The following is a 16,128-nucleotide window of genomic DNA, read 5'->3' as shown; positions in this document are numbered from 1 at the left end:
GCACTGCAATTCTATTCATGGATGAGGAAGCGTAGGGTGAACAGTGTTATACTACCCACCTAGATAGAGGTGTATTTCAAAGAATAACATTGTGGAAATGTAGAGTTGCATATATGTGCTACTTTCAGGAGATTTTTGCGACTGAAATATATAAATACAAAAAAATGTCAAAAAAATTGAAAGTTGAACGCAAATCGTATAATTGTTGTCATTGGAGCTGTCATTTTAATAATTTGTCTGTATTCCATTTCATTTTGGCAACCTTTTATATATGCCCTATTGGGGCATATGATGTCATAGTCGGGGTTCCCACATCATGTCATAATGGTGTCCCCCTCTTGGGGTCCCCGTCTATAAGTCATAGATGCGATCCACTAATGGACAGTGGATCTCGCGCTGGCAGACCCAGTCCCACCATGTACAATTTATCATTTAAATGACTGCATGTAATACTACATTTCCACTGTAGTGGCCGCTGCAGGGAAAATGAGCAGTCAGCCACATCTTCCTCCAGCAATTGTCCATAGCAACCAATAAGATTCCTTCTCTCACTTTTCACAGGCCCTATCAAAAAAGAAAGTAACTATCTGATTGGTTGCTAAGAGCAACAGCTACACTTTTCCTTTGCGCCTGATTGGCCAACTCTTCCCAGTTGTCCGTAAAGTGAGATCTGAAATGACTATACAGAATACATAACAAAGTGGGCGCGCCGCACACGTACAACGCTTGTTTCAATTAACTTTATTTAAAAATAAATTAACAACCCCCACAGAAGGATATAATGAGCTTCAGCTCTAGATTGGAAAATCTAATTTGGTCTTGTCATGCAAAGACAATTAGCAACAGCGCCAAACTACCGCTGCCGTCTCCTAATTCTGAGGATTGAGAGGGTCCCGGCAGTCAGAGCCCCACCGATCAAGAGATGGCATATACGTCAGCATACTTTATTTTTCCTGTATAGAATAGTGTAGTAGAACAAGCTATTTTTGTATATTTAAAAAAATAATAATTACCGCGCGGCATACGTTTTATTTTACAGTAATAGCCTGTGGCATACGTTGCAGCCCTCCATTAGAGGCATATGTCTGGAAATTCTTCCGATGTATACCTCCGACGAAAGACTCAAATGGTATGAACAGTATGTTATGGGGGGGGGGGGATGGATGCAGGATTTAGGGCTTATTCACAAGAACGTGGGGAAACTCGGACGTGAAAAACTGACATTTTTCACGTCCGAGTTGCACCCATGCGTGTCTTGTTTTCACAGATCCCCATAGACTTGAGTTTATCGAGGGATCTGTGGAAACGGAAGATAATAGGACATGTTCTATTTTACAACGGACACCTCACGCGGTCCGTTGAGATAAGCGCCATGTGAAGGGCCCCATTGAAATACATGCGTCCGTGTGTCGGACGTTGTTTTAACGGCCGTCACACGGACGTATTCAATGTTCGTGTGAATAAGCCCTTAAAGCGATGCTGTTGTTGTTAGTTTAAGAAAGTTGGTCTTCAAGTTTTCTCTGATAAGACGTATAGATTGTTATGTAATCTTTAAGAATGCTCACAGTAGCGTTAACTTTTTCTCACTGTCAATGTGGCTGACTAGACATTACTAAGGACTCGAGCCAGTGACTAAAAGTCCATTTACGTTTACGTTTGTGCCAGTCAGGGCTCCGTTCCGACCAAAAGTCGGAACGGAGCTCTGACGCAGATGTGAACGAAGCCTCAGGCTGGGTTCACACGACCTATTTTCAGACGTAAACGAGGCGTATTATGCCTCGTTTTACGTCTGAAAATAGGGCTACAATACGTCGGCAAACATCTGCCCATTCATTTGAATGGGTTTGTCGACGTACTGTGCAGACAACCTGTCATTTACGCGTCGTCGTTTGACAGCTGTCAAACGACGACGCGTAAATTGACTGGCTCGGCAAAGAAGTGCAGAAACACTTATATACATTATGTGCAGGACACTTCTTTGCTACGTAATTTGAGCCGTTCTTCATTGAAGTCAATGAAGAGCAGCTCAAGATTTACGAGCGTCTCAGATGCCTCGCATAATACGATGAGGAGCTTTTACGTCTGAAACGAGGCAGCTGTTTTCTCCTGAAAACAGTCTGTCATTTCAGACGTAAATGCCTGCTATCGTGTGCACATATCCTTAGCTGTGTTCACACTGAGTTTTTTTGCAGTCAGAAAATCTTTTTGCTCTGCCTGCACGCCGATTTTTGATGCGTTTTTCGCCCACGGCCATTGAGCACCACAGGCAAAAAAACACAGCGAAATACGCTTTCGCTGCCTCCCATTGATGTCAATGGTAGGTCAGAGACGTAAACGCCCGAAGATAGGGCATCTATGGTTGTGTTCAGATAGCACCGGTTTCCTTGGGTGCTCGAGGTAGGGTCCCAACCCGGATGTAGGTTAAGAATTGTAGTCGGCACACCTTGCTTGTGTTTCAAAAATTATATTTATTGGATTCTCAGGATGGATGCCAGAGGCTACATGTGTGACGTCGACGTTTCGGTCGTTAGACCTTCGTCGGGCACTGAGCCGTACTGGGGACTGGATCGATGCGAATCTATAATGCGTTGTAGCGCTGCTATGAATAGTATTTGGCGGCTTACCGCTCTTCATGGGCGCCGAAGATAGGGCATATCGCTTCTTTTTCCCACGAGATGGTTTTTCTGCTAGCGGGGAAAAAGCGCCTTTTCAGCCGTTTTTTGGCAGGTTTTCCGACGTGGTTTCCACGTCAAAAAAAGTGTAAAAAAAACTCCGTGTGAACTGACCCGTAAGATAGCTGTAGGGTGAACGCTCATTTTGCTGACAGCTATTCCTCCCGATCCCTACCTACGCATGCACGCTCAGCTGAGCAGGCTTGTATTTTGAATGGGGAGAGGGGAGTACGCCGCTACCAGACACCTGTCAGCAGCTTATCTTCCCTCAGAACAAAAGAATCGGGCATGTTGAAATCCAACTGCCAGATCCTTCTTTCCACAGAGTAGGGAGGCCCCTATATACATTAGATGGTCAGCCGATCCTGCCAAAATCGGCAGAAGTGGATCTAATGGCCTCCTTTAGTAGTTCATCAGACATAATAGAAATAAGGACACATTCAGACGTGGCCGATTTCTTGCAGATTTTCAGTGTGGATTCCGCACTGAAAATCTGCAACTACGTACAATACAATGCATGTGAATAGGGTTTTCAAATCTGCTGATGATTTTTTCCACGAGTTTCACTTTCTGCAACGCAAAAAGTAAAATCTGTGGCAAAAACTGTATGTAGCACTTGTGGATTTTGCTGCGGATTTATACAATGTGTCCAGTCTAGGCACTCCTCCCAGAGACCGAGTTGTTTAGCGCACACCGGATTGTTTGGACTGGATACAATTTTAGGGTATGTTCACACGGAGTGTTTTCAGGCGTATTTTGGGGCGTTTACGCCTAGAAGAAAGCCGGAAAAAATGGAAGCAGAACGCCTCCAAACATCTGCCCATTGATTTCAATGGGAAATACGGCATTCTGTTCTGACGGGGCGTTTTCTTATGCCTCTTGTGCCTTCCAAAAATGGCACGTATAAAGACGCCCGCGAAAAAGAAGTGCATGTCACTTCTTGGGACATTTTTGGAGCAGTTTGTCATTGACTCTATAGAAAAACAGCTCCAAAAACGGCCGTAAAAAAACGCTGCGAAAAACGCGAGTTTGATTAAAAATGTCTGAAAATCAAGAGCTTTTTTCTCTTGAAAACAGCTCCGTATTTTCAGACGTTTTTGGTTAAGCGTGTGAACATACCCTCAGAGGAAACCCCTCAGCTGAGAGCAGAATTAGGAGTGCATGGATTCTCAGTCTCTGGCTAAAAGCAAGAATGTGTCAATTTACTGACAGCAAACAGAGATCTTGAAAATGATGATTAATGAAACACAAAGAGGTAGATTTAAAGATATATTTATGGCAGTTTTCTGGTATAAATACATTGAAACACGTGACATTTGGACCAAACGCCATATTCTGAAGCCCCTGCGCCTCTTCTTTTCGACACCTGCGACTGCGTTGGGAAAAGTGGGTGGGGCTTCAGACTTGCACAGACTCATTTCTTATTAGAGAAATGCCAGAAAATAACGCTAGACGGAAATCCAGAAAACCCTGTTAATAAAGTATTTAGACAGGCTCAAAGTAAAGCTTAAAGTAAAGGTGCCATGTATTACGTTTCCTATATGAAAATGTAGATCGGTTCCAATCTGTATTAGGATACTACAGTATATGGAAATTGTTATATAGTATATACACACAAACTGCGGTTTGATATTGATACTTTTTTCTACTTTGTGTAGCAGCTTCAACCATAAATTCTAGCAAAAAAATCCAGAACAATTCAAAAAGTGAAACAGGAGGTCAACGCCTCAGTCCACCCATCACAAAAGGTCACACAAAGGATACAATGGCCCAACAAAGGTTTGGAACATGTTCTAGATATAGATCTCTATTGTGTGTTGTTAACTAGCAGATGCCACACAACTATGGATATTGCAGGTTAAAACGCACCTGTCACCTACAGAGGTGACAGAACTGAACTTGTCAGCTCACCCTGATATAGAAAGTGTTATCTGAGGTTTTACATAGAACTGCACATGACCCCACAGGACAAATTCAGCTCTGCTATGTCTGTAGATTCAGTAGATCTAGCAACTGTGTGGGCCTATGCCACTTGGTGTTTTCTCCTAGTCAGATGCCATTCTCATACTTTTCTTAGATTGATTGGCTGCACCTTAATGAAGGTTGGCACTGCCCACAATATGGCTGCCTCCAGTAATTGCAGGTGAATACCTAAAGGCTTTAACTCAATGTGCACATCAATTATATTCTATGGGGTGCCAATACTTATGAAATAAGGCCAGCACTAACATAACTATACAATCCAGTATATATATATAAACTAATATTTTACTACAGTGTTTTCTGTTAACAAAACCCATAAAATAATCCCATGAATATCTCTACCTATTAACCAAAGTAACAATATTTCCCTGTAGTGCTTACCTATATGAAAGTGATATTAGGGTGGTAAACTTAGTGAAGACTATAAACATCTAGATCTAATGCGATGAAAATACATTTGCTTAAGTTATAGTTATGTATTTATTGATTGCAGGTTCGCTGACTGTAAAGACAACCAAACGAGAGTCAATATTGGCCCCTTCTGACCTTAATGGGCAAAGGTGAACTATCTGGTCAGGTAGAGAAAAATGTGCAGGACCCCTTTAAATATTGCAGAATAATTCAGTTATTGGATTGAAATGTACAAATGTGAGTACTACCTCTGCCATCCAAGAGGTTCTGCAGCAGGGGAGGTTCAATAAACATTATACAGCCATAAATTTGCAAACTTTTTTTTCCCCACCAGCAAAGAAATACATTCTCCATACAACCCCTAATTGTATGTTAGGGGCACGCACTGAGCAGTACTCATTATCACTATACACAGCAGAACATTCTATGTTGTGGCAGTAATTTATATTCAGTATCACCGCCTCCAAAATACAATTCAACCCACACTATGTGGACCAGCAGAGAACTTAAACTGCAAAGTCCTACAGAAGAATCCGGACTCCGCTGAGTTACACTCTCATGCCTAATATGGAATACATGTCACATGGAAAGCGGACAGATATTATGATACAATGTTGCAATATATAACGCAAAGATACAATGTTGTCAAGAAAAACCATTCATGTTACAATGTTGCAAGAAAAACTATATGATGATATAATGTCGCAATAAATAAGCTGACTCCACAAGAGAACGGCGGCTCAAGTCCCAGCAGATGTCACTGACCTGTAATTTAGAGGCTGACTCTTCAGCTCGTAGTATGTCTTGGGCTCTTCTTGGTAGTCTTCTCCAACCTCAAAGTCAGGTACAATCCCTGATTCAGACTGCATGTCTCCAGCTGTCAAGAGAGTCGAGTGCAGAACAGCAGAGTGCAGGCTGCTCCCTCTCCCCTGTGTCTCAGTAGTGACAGCCCTGAGCTCTGCCCTGTCCCTGCCTGCACAGCACACACACTTATTCTCCTCTCACTGACAGCTCCTGTACTACTGTGCTCCCGGATGTGGCCTCATCGCTGCCATCTAGCGGCAATTATATATACTTTTGGAATACAGTGGGAGAATGCTTCACCTCCTGAACTTTCTATAAAGTTTAAATAAAGTGTCTATCTATCTAGATAACAATCTAACCATCCAATATCTATGTTTCTATCTATCTCAAATCTATATAGCTAATTATCTATTTATCTATCGAATATCTCTCCAACCAAGCAACCAACGTTTATCTATCTATCTATCTATCTATCTATCTATCTATCTATCTATCTATCTATCTATCTATCTATCTATCTATCTATCTATCTATCTATCTATCTATCTATCTATCTATCTATCTATCTATCTATCTATCTAACCAATGTCTATCTATCTATCTATCTATCTATCTATCTATCTATCTATCTATCTATCTATCTATCTATCTATCTATCTATCTATCTATCTATCTATCTATCTATCTATCTATCTATCTATCTATCTCTCATATCTATCTGTCATCTATCGATCTATCTCATATCTATCTGTCATCTATCGATCTATCTCATATCTATCTGTCATCTATCGATCTATCTAATCATCCATTATCTATCTTTTTATCTCATATCTATCTGTCTAGAAGTAAAAAAAATTAAAAAATTAGGCAACACCAAAACCCTTAGAGGTGAAAGCAAATCCTTTTGATAAGACTCAATCTCCACACTTCAAACATGAAAAAATGTCAGGAGTGCTTCCATTTCTATCTATCTATCTATCTATCTATCTATCTATCTATCTATCTATCTATCTATCTATCTATCTATCTATCTATCTATCTATCTATCTATCTATCTATCTACTTACAGAAGAGCAGCAGGCTTTTCTCCAGGATGTACAGTATGTGGGACCCTTTGTAATTTGCCGAGAGTAAGGACACACTTCCCACATGATTCTCTAGCAAATTTCTCACCATGTGCCAATTTATAATGTAATCCATGACAACCACTAGTGCAAAGCCTCTTAGATGCAATCACTAGACAGTAGGAAGCACTGTTACTTTCCTTTGAGGGTCCTCTGCTCCAGAATCCCTGTGCAGCATCATAAGTGGCATGTCCTCCACTGCTATGCAGCAGAACTAGGACTCGTCTCTACTTGGGACTCCTACATGTGATAATTTGCTCATTGGGGGGGGGGGGTGATTTCTGGTCATCAATCAAATAATAGACTGAAAGGAATTAAAGTCCCCCTAAGGTCCTGGGCCGTGTAAACAAGCGCCGATCAACGAGACAGCTCATAGATCGGCGCTCATTTGCTCCTGTCACAAGGAGCTATAGATGGGGACGAGCAGTCGTTACTTCGATCACTCGTCTTCATACATTATTATCATGTCGGCAGCAAATCTTCCGGTTTACACAGAAAGATGTGCTGCCGACAACGATAATAGTTAACTTTTTTAAAACCATGCGATTTGCGGATGAACAAGCGTTTGCCATAAAATATGTATCCCACCAATATGACGGCATAAAAAACACTAAATATCAGAGCTGTACCTTGTAGCTCTATAGCCCTATACCACCTAAAAGAGATAATGTTGTGTCCCATCATATGTTATTACATGTATAGTGCTACTGTTCTGTTATAAAGGATTGGGCACCCCAGAAATTGGAGGCCACTTGTCACTTCTGCCTTCGTTAGCGCTCCAGCTAATCTGTCGTTTTTATGTAATGACCAAGAGTTGTGCAATTTTGGAGTTTTCTATATATATTTAGTAGGACTATGAAGGATGGGGAACAGAATGCTAACTGGGACCTCTGCACCAAGGCCTCGTGTACACGACCATAGCCGTGTGCACAATCCGTGATTATGGCACGGACGGCCCGAAGAGTCCTCGCGCTGTCTGCAATCACGGACCGTGAACACAAGATGTGCATTGACCTTAAGGAGCCTGGACTGCAAATGCGGACCATAAAATGACTCGTCCTATTTTTTGTGGTTCAGGGGTCCCGGACAATGCACGGACCATGGAAACCATGGTCATGTGCATTGGCCCATTGGATAGAGTGTCCTATACTGTCCGCAATTGCGGATAGTATGTGGCCACAAAACTACAGTCAAGTGCATGAGGCCTAACACTTATGTGAAATAAAGGGCATCATGTTGGGAACCAGATTTTCCCATTATTGGCATTTTGGTCCTAAGGGGCCCCATGAGTATTTAAAATAATATTTTTTTTCGATGCAATCATGGCTCTCACTGTCTTGTTAAAAGATGGAGAAAAAAGAACAGCTGTCATATGACAGCGATTCCATCCTCTGAGATCAGAGCATGTAGTGTTAAGTAGATAGGGACGGGGCAGTGCAAGATGCAGCTCCCCTCTGTACACTGTCATCTATGGGCATGTGCCTACTGTGCCTATAGGCAAATCTAACATTAACCCTTGCTTTTTGATTGTACTAATACAGCTGTAAGTTTTGTTTTAAGACTTATATTTTCAGACAAAGCTGTTTCATTTCCTGTTTTTTCCACATTGAAGGAGGAAAAGCCACAAAAAATGTCAACAAAAAGGCCAGGGACAGAGTTATGTGGATATGCCATAAATGCCTAAGATTGGAAAACCCCATTAAAATCACACTTCAGAGTTCTCAAACCCTGTTCCTGGCTTTTTCTGGTTGCCGCATTGTCTATATACTTCAATAGAAAGGTGGCTGAGCTTGTGTTGGCCCTCTCCATTGTTGTCTGTGGGAGTTGCGGAAAGTTTCCCCACTGACATACACAGAGTAAAATTCAAAAACAGTGTGTAATGCTGTCGTTTATTACAGGGGCGTAGCTAGCGGGGGGGCAGGCGGGGCATGTGCCCCGGGCGCAACTTAGAGCGCCACCTCCTCCTGCACTATAATTGCACCTGTGTCTATAGGACACAGGTACAATTAGAAGCAATGAATGACCGGGCACGTTCCGTGCCCGGCTATTCAGAGCTTTTGTACCAGTGAAGCTTCCGTCGATGAAAGGCGCTGATTGACAGGGAAAGTCATCCTGCCCAGCCAATCAGCGCCTTTCATAGACGCTGCGTTCAACCCCCAGGAGACCTGCGCAGAAGAGAGCAGGTCTCCATTGCTGCCGGCCGGCGTGGGAACGCGATTAAGGTGAGTTTGAATAGTTTTTTTTTTTTTTTTTTAATTGTAATAAAAGTGTGTGGCTGTATCTACAGGGGGGGCTTTATCTACAAGGGGGGCTTTATCTACAGGGGGACTTTATCTACCGAGGGGGGACTTTATCTATGGAGGGGGGACTTTATCTACGGAGGGGGGACTTTATCTACGGAGGGGGGACTTTATCTACAAGGGGGACTTTATCTACGGGTGGCTTTATCTACACGCGGGGGGCTTTATCTATGGGGGGGTCTATCTACAGGGGGGGCTATATACTGGGGTGGGCTATCTATGGAGCACCATATACAGGGGTTGGCTATAGCTACAGGGGGGTATATAGTATATAGCCCCCCCTGTAGATATAGCCCACCCCTGTATATAGTGCTCCATAGATAGCCCACCCCTGTATATAGCCCCCCTGTAGATATAGCCCACCCCTGTATATAGTCCCCCTGTAGATATAGCCCACCCCTGTATATAGTATCCCACAAATAGCTCCCCCTATAGTGCTCCACAGAAATCCCACCTCTGTATATAGCCCCCCTGTACATATAGTCCACCCCTGTATATAGTGCTCCACATATAGCCCACCCCTGTATATAGTATATACAGGGGTGGGCTATCTGTGGAGCACTATATACAGGGGTAGACTATCTAGTGGAGCACACTATACAGGGGTGGACTATATGTGGAGCACTATATACAGGGGTGGGCTATATCTACAGGGGGGCTATATACAGGGGTGGGCTATATCTACAGGGGCCTATATACAGGGGTGGGCTATCTGTAGAGCACTATAGGGGGGAGTTATTTGTGGGACACTATATACAGGGGTGGGCTATATGGGGGCACTATCTACAGGGGGCTCTATGGGGGCACTATTTACAGGGGGCTCTCTGGCAGACACTATCTACAGGGGGCACAGTGTGTGTGTGTGTGTGTGTGTGTGTGTGTGTGTGTGTGTGTGTGTGTGTGTGTGTGTGTGTAGGACATGGTGTATGGTGCTATTATAATTAGAGGTGCAGTGTATGGCGCTATTATATTTAGGGGCGTAGTGTGTGGTATAATGAGAACTTTATATTTATTTATAGGTGTAGAAATGTTGGAAAAGTGAGAAGCTGAAGACATGTGAGCGGCAAACTGCAGAAATGGGCTGTGACCGGCAGAAGTCATCATAGAGGTCTGGACCGGATGGAGAAAAAGAACTAGAATCTGAGACGTCACCGGTGAGTCACTTAATGTAAATGTTTATTCTGCCTCTAATCAGTAATGTAGTCACTAAGATCTGCAGTGAGATGATGGGTGGTGTGATTATGATAGGATTTATTTTTTGTGAAACAGCAACTCCCAGCATATCCTTATCATTGTTCGGACCATGCTGGGAGCTGTAGTTTTACGCCGTACATACCTATACGGCAGGGGTTGCACTAAATTGAGCTGTATTTCTGCTGGTGCTGTATATACGTACTGAGCTTGGTTCTGGGGCTGTATTTATGTACTGAGCTTGGTTCTGGTGTTGTGTATAGAACTATATTGCTTGTAAAATGTACAAATGTTTTTATGCTCGCGTTACATAAAAAGAAATGTGGAAAAGAAATGACACGTCATTGGTAGAGAAAACAAACACGGCGAGGGGGAAGGAGATGTCGGGAAAGAGGTTGGGGGGGCGCCAAACTGAATCTTTGCCCCGGGTGCTGGAGAACCTAGCTACGCCTCAGGTTTATTAGATACAGTAGATAGACAGCGAGACGATAGATAGATAGATAGATAGATAGATAGATAGATAGATAGATAGATAGATAGATAGATAGATAGATAGATAGATAGATAGATAGATAGATAGATAGATAGATAGATAGATAGATAGATAGATATGAGATAGATAGATAGATAGATAGATAGATAGATAGATAGATAGATAGATAGATAGATAGATAGATAGATAGATAGATAGATAGATAGATAGATAGATAGATAGATAGATAGATAGATATGAGATAGATAGATATGAGATAGATAGATAGATAGATAGATAGATAGATAGATAGATAGATAGATAGATAGATAGATAGATAGATAGATAGATAGAAAGACTGAGAGAACCCCCCCCCCCCCCACACACGATGATATTCATAAACCCAATAAGGACATATGGAAATGGGTTGTCGTCAGGAATTTTCAAACTTCTAATCAGTGTTAAAGTGGTTTACCAGGATTTAGAAACATGTGCATATGGGCCCAAAATGTAATGCACATAGATTGGCCATGTCATTTGACATGTCGTCACTATTGAGCAGCAGGAGTGGTGGGGGATGCATGAGATCATAGGCAGGTGGCTGGAACAGAATCGGTAGGGTATAATACACAGTATACTCGGAGGAACTTATCAAGCACTCAACGCCAGTTTTCTGGCATAGAAAATGTGCAATTTGCACAAAAACTCAGTTTTTGCACACAAAAAATGGCAACTGTTGCATTTTTACGCCACCTCTGCCACTTTTCAGAAGTGGACAGGGCTTCGCGGGAGGGGGTGGAGCCACTAGTCAACTAGGCGGTCCTGCGATCCACATGCCCGCCAATTCTAACTATATTTCCCATAAGTGACCTGCGTCTGGTGCCATCTGCAGGCATCTCCCGCCTTATAGGTATATCCTGCAAATATGTATGCCCTAGAATTATTGTCATCTTGTGTGCACCCTCGGCTACAGCCAAGTGGTGCATATTGATTGTATGGGAGCAAGTTATAGCAGAGAGACACAACAGTCCTGTGAGAACGGGGATACCGCGCATGCGCGGTATTTACTGCACAAGGGGAGCCAGTTATTCAATAGATAGTTATATGAGACAAACAGCGCATGCTCGACCGTCGAGTGAAGAACTACTGGAGGACGTAAGAGCAACGGAAGGAAAACAAAACTTTCCATGGGTTTTTGAGGGGAGTGAGTACAGAAAAATGTTACATTTCCTGAGTGTAATTGAGAAGGTTATTTATACACAAAGAACAAACTGAGCCATCAATGCTATCTTAGGAATACCCCTTTAAGCCCCATCCTCTTCTGCCAGGAACACCCATAAAACTGGCTAGTACCACCTATTTTTATTCAAATTTACAGAAGCCACGCCTCTTTGTGGTCCTCATTTATGGAGCAATCAATTATTGGGAGGTAAGTATTAATTTAAAAATGTTTCTAAGTATAATGTACAAAATGTAGAATTTCTTTTATTTATTTGTTTAGTTTATTTTTTCAATATTAAAAAAAAAAGGCAAAAATAATCCTGTTTACCCCGTTTTTTAATTGTTTGTATCCACTTTCTGTCGCTGAAGTGGTGAAACCAGAAACGATTTTTTTCACAGATTTTTTCCCAGTATTTTGTGCATTTTGCTGAGTCATACACCAGCCATTTGTTCCCCTCACATCGCAGCTGTTGTCTGTTTACATTGTATTTCTAACACTTAACTTATTTTTCAAAAGGCAAATGCATCCAGCATTTAACTCTATGGACAGCTGATTACCCACAATGCATTGCTGCATGTTGCCAGGTAGAAATACAAGAGGTGTGGATGGAAAAGGTTAAATTGTGTTTAATGGATGTAAAATGAGATGTATTCTCACTCACCCATGAAACTTCCTCTTGTACCTAATGACCCTTTCCCTCTCACTAATATAAATAATTTTTTTGAGCATCATATAATTTAAGGGTTTGTCATCTTTTTACAAATTGTTTTTGTTGGAAGGGTCTCCCAAGGATAAGCCGATCTTAGGGTGCCATCCTACTGGGACAATTGCCAATCACCTGAAATTTGCAGCAAGTGTTTCATTCCCCTGCAGCGCCACCACAGGGAAAATGAAGCACTACATGGTGCCCATTGAAATCAATGGGCTGTTAATATAATGCAAAGACATGCTGGGTCCTCCAGAGCAAGAGACTGTCTTTGCAGCCAATCTCTGACCCTGGCTAATCCATGGTGGTCCTGAATGATTCATAATATCATAATGGGGTTTTTAAACCAGACATTTCCCCGTTCCAGTGGTGTGTACTGTGTGGCGGCCGCAGCTCCAGCCATCTTGCCGGCAGATTAAAGGTACATCCTTTAATCTGCATAGCCATGATTAAGGGCACAGCCTAGTGCCTGAAACGCGTAGGCTAATTTATTGCCGCATATCACCACCCTGTCTTTTCCTCCTGGTGTTCTATTTCAAGCTTGGATAGCTTGCATTTAATAAAGTGGAAACCTAGTTTTTCCTATTTTGGATATCACAATCGCTGGATCGTCTCTATTTTTTTCTACATCCTTGGTTGGCTGTTTATTCATGATCCTAAACTTAACACTGAACCTGACCCTGACCTTGGGTCTGTTTTGGATTTTTCTTCTGTCTTGCTCCTTGGATTTGATACCTGGTACCTGTTGTCCGACTCCTGGTTCTGGCCCTCGGTCCGTTCTCCAACTCCAATTCTTGTCGCATCAACTGGCTTGTCGCATTCTAATATCTTCTCTGATGACGACTATTGGCCTCGTTCTTGACTATGCTACAGTTCCTTCAGCGCACTGGTAAATCCGACTGGTAAAGTCTATACCTGCCCACGAAGGGGTGAGCGGGAAGAACAGAGTGATTCCTTACCCTCCGCACCCCAGTCTAGCCAACACCAAACCAATTGTGGCTTAGAGGATACATATCTCTGGAGAGAACTATAAGAATATGAAGGTTTTAGTGGTTGCGAAGTCAATCCTTTTCTCTATGCGGCTGCATGATACAGGATCTAAATATAACTAAAAATTATATGCTGATTATTTTTTTATTACTGTATATCTTTGAAGGGATCAGAGGTCTGTTTTTCTGATACAGAGCTCCAAACCCCCTGTCTAGAATTAAAATATACAATTTTGACTGCCTGCAGCCACCACTAGAGGGAGCTTAGGAGCTTACTGCATACTGTTTATATACAGAACTTAATTATAACACAGTATGCAATAAGCTCCTTAGCTCCCTCAGGTGGCAGATGAAGGCAGTCAAAATTTTATCTTTTAACTATATTTCTAGGTATAAGATTTGTAGCTCTGTATTAGAAGAATGGAGCTACCGCCGGAAAAAAGACATGTGTTCATGTGTTTAATGCTATAAATGACAGGAATATTCTTATGTAGGCTTGAAGCTATAATGAAGCAGCGCCCCTAGTGGGATAATTGGGAAAATATAGAATAGGTGCACTGACAATCATTGATTTTAGATGAAAGCATCATTCAAACTCCACGTATTTTAGAGTTATGAACATTTCTGAGTCATATGGTCCTTGGTTTACTGTTTCAGCATAAAGTAGGGTCAGAAGATGTATACGGCTTCCTTACGGCAGATGTTTATCCTTTACACAAATCATGTGACACAAATCATTCTCAGTTCCTCTGCAGGACAATTGTATTAGGAACAAATTGAGCTCCTCGTGTTCTTATGAGTTAGATTATCACAAAACTTTATCACTGGCTGACGGCTGCCAAGCAAGCTTTGAGAACTCCTGATCGTTACTAAAAGGGGTGAAAACCCATATATGCTATTCTATAGTTACTAAGGTTGCAAACAAGTTAAAGGTCCAGCAAGTTCAACCAGTTATTGATAATAAATGGGTAATTTTGAGGCAATATAAAGATATCCATAACCATGCAGGTAATAAATAATCAGGCCAATTTCAGACGGCAGTAATATGACGCAATTTTGCGTCCGTATTATGGCCGGAAGATCCAAATGCCCAATAGTCCTACAGAACCAACGTTGGATCACAATTGGTTCCATCAGTGTTGCAGCCGTAATATGGACCCTAGTATGTGACCTCATTACGCTCATCCAAAACCAGACTTAAAGGAGAACTCCCACGTAAATTTTCAACTTAAAGAAGCACTACAGATTTTTTTTTTATTGCAGCCTCCATTTGTACTTTGGTGTTTCAGTGGGGTGCTGTGTGCAAAAATACTTACCGATCCCCGCATCTTGCCCACGTTCTGGCTCTCATAGGAATGTGTTGAGAGCCTAAGTTCCGGTTTACTCAAAAGCCCAGTGACTCCGGACAAGTCAGGGGGAAGATCACATGAGCGGCGCTGGACCCGAAAAATACAAGATGTGGGGATTGATAAGTATTTTCGCACACAGCCCCCCACTGAAACACCAACCTACAAATGGAGGGTGAAATAAAAAAAAACTGGAGTTCTTCTTTAAATGAAAGGTCCAATTGGTCTAAAATGAAGCAACTTTGCAAATAGTCTTAGGCTTCGTTCACATCTGCACCGGGTGACGTTCGTGGATTCTGTCAGACCTTTCCGTCAGGGGAACCCATGAACGGAAATCATAGCTTTTTAGAATTACCATTGATTTTATTGGTAACGCTTCCATTGTTAATGGTTTCCGTTTGTCTCCGTTCCATAAGGTTTCCATTTTTGACGGAATCAAAAACGGAAACCTTATGGAATGGAGACAAACGGAAACCATTAGCAACGGAAGTGTTACCATTGAAATCAATAGGAATGCTAACGGAAAGCTATGGTTTCGGTTTGGTTTCCGTTTGTGGGTTCCCCTGACAGAGAGGTCTGACGGAACCCACAAAATGAACACTGACACAGATGTGAACGAAGCCTTAGTTAAAAATCTCCCATAGTTTTGTATCTACAGCAAATATGCAAACCTATGTTTCCATGGTAACAGACTACAAACAGACTAGAGTAGTCTGATTCTGCATAATTCCCCTATAGCTGTCTGTTATCGGAAATGCTCCCTTTACATTTGGCTACAATGCTAATCACCATGAAATCCATCTGCCAGTATACCATGAAATTTCTAATCCAAAATCCGATAATTAAGAAAATCTGATAATCCAGAATGGTAATATAATATGGAAGACCAGAAGCAGGAGACAGAGTAT

General features: G+C 42.0%; 1 protein-coding gene and 1 long non-coding RNA gene across 5 annotated transcripts in view; one reads left to right on the top strand and one right to left on the bottom strand.

The window, feature by feature from the left end:
* MITF (melanocyte inducing transcription factor) overlaps positions 1–6,032 on the bottom strand; it is a 178,569-nt gene extending 172,537 nt beyond the window's left edge. For all 4 annotated transcript variants that reach the window (XM_075834028.1, XM_075834029.1, XM_075834030.1 and 1 more), the window contains exon 1: positions 5,832–6,032. In XM_075834028.1, the coding sequence (XP_075690143.1) occupies positions 5,832–5,935 (104 nt within the window). In that variant the 5' untranslated portion in view covers positions 5,936–6,032. The remainder of the gene's footprint in view (positions 1–5,831) is intronic.
* Positions 690–5,374, top strand: LOC142657381 (uncharacterized). Its single transcript, XR_012849913.1, has 4 exons — positions 690–933; positions 1,040–1,129; positions 4,331–4,451; positions 5,149–5,374. It is a non-coding gene; the product is annotated as an uncharacterized LOC142657381 (long non-coding RNA).
* Positions 6,033–16,128: the final 10,096 nt, after the last annotated feature.

Source organism: Rhinoderma darwinii, chromosome 7 (assembly GCF_050947455.1).
Source record: "Rhinoderma darwinii isolate aRhiDar2 chromosome 7, aRhiDar2.hap1, whole genome shotgun sequence".
NCBI lineage: Eukaryota > Metazoa > Chordata > Amphibia > Anura > Rhinodermatidae > Rhinoderma > Rhinoderma darwinii.
Note: the sequence above shows the minus strand (reverse complement) of the source record. Positions and strands in the feature narration are given on the sequence as shown.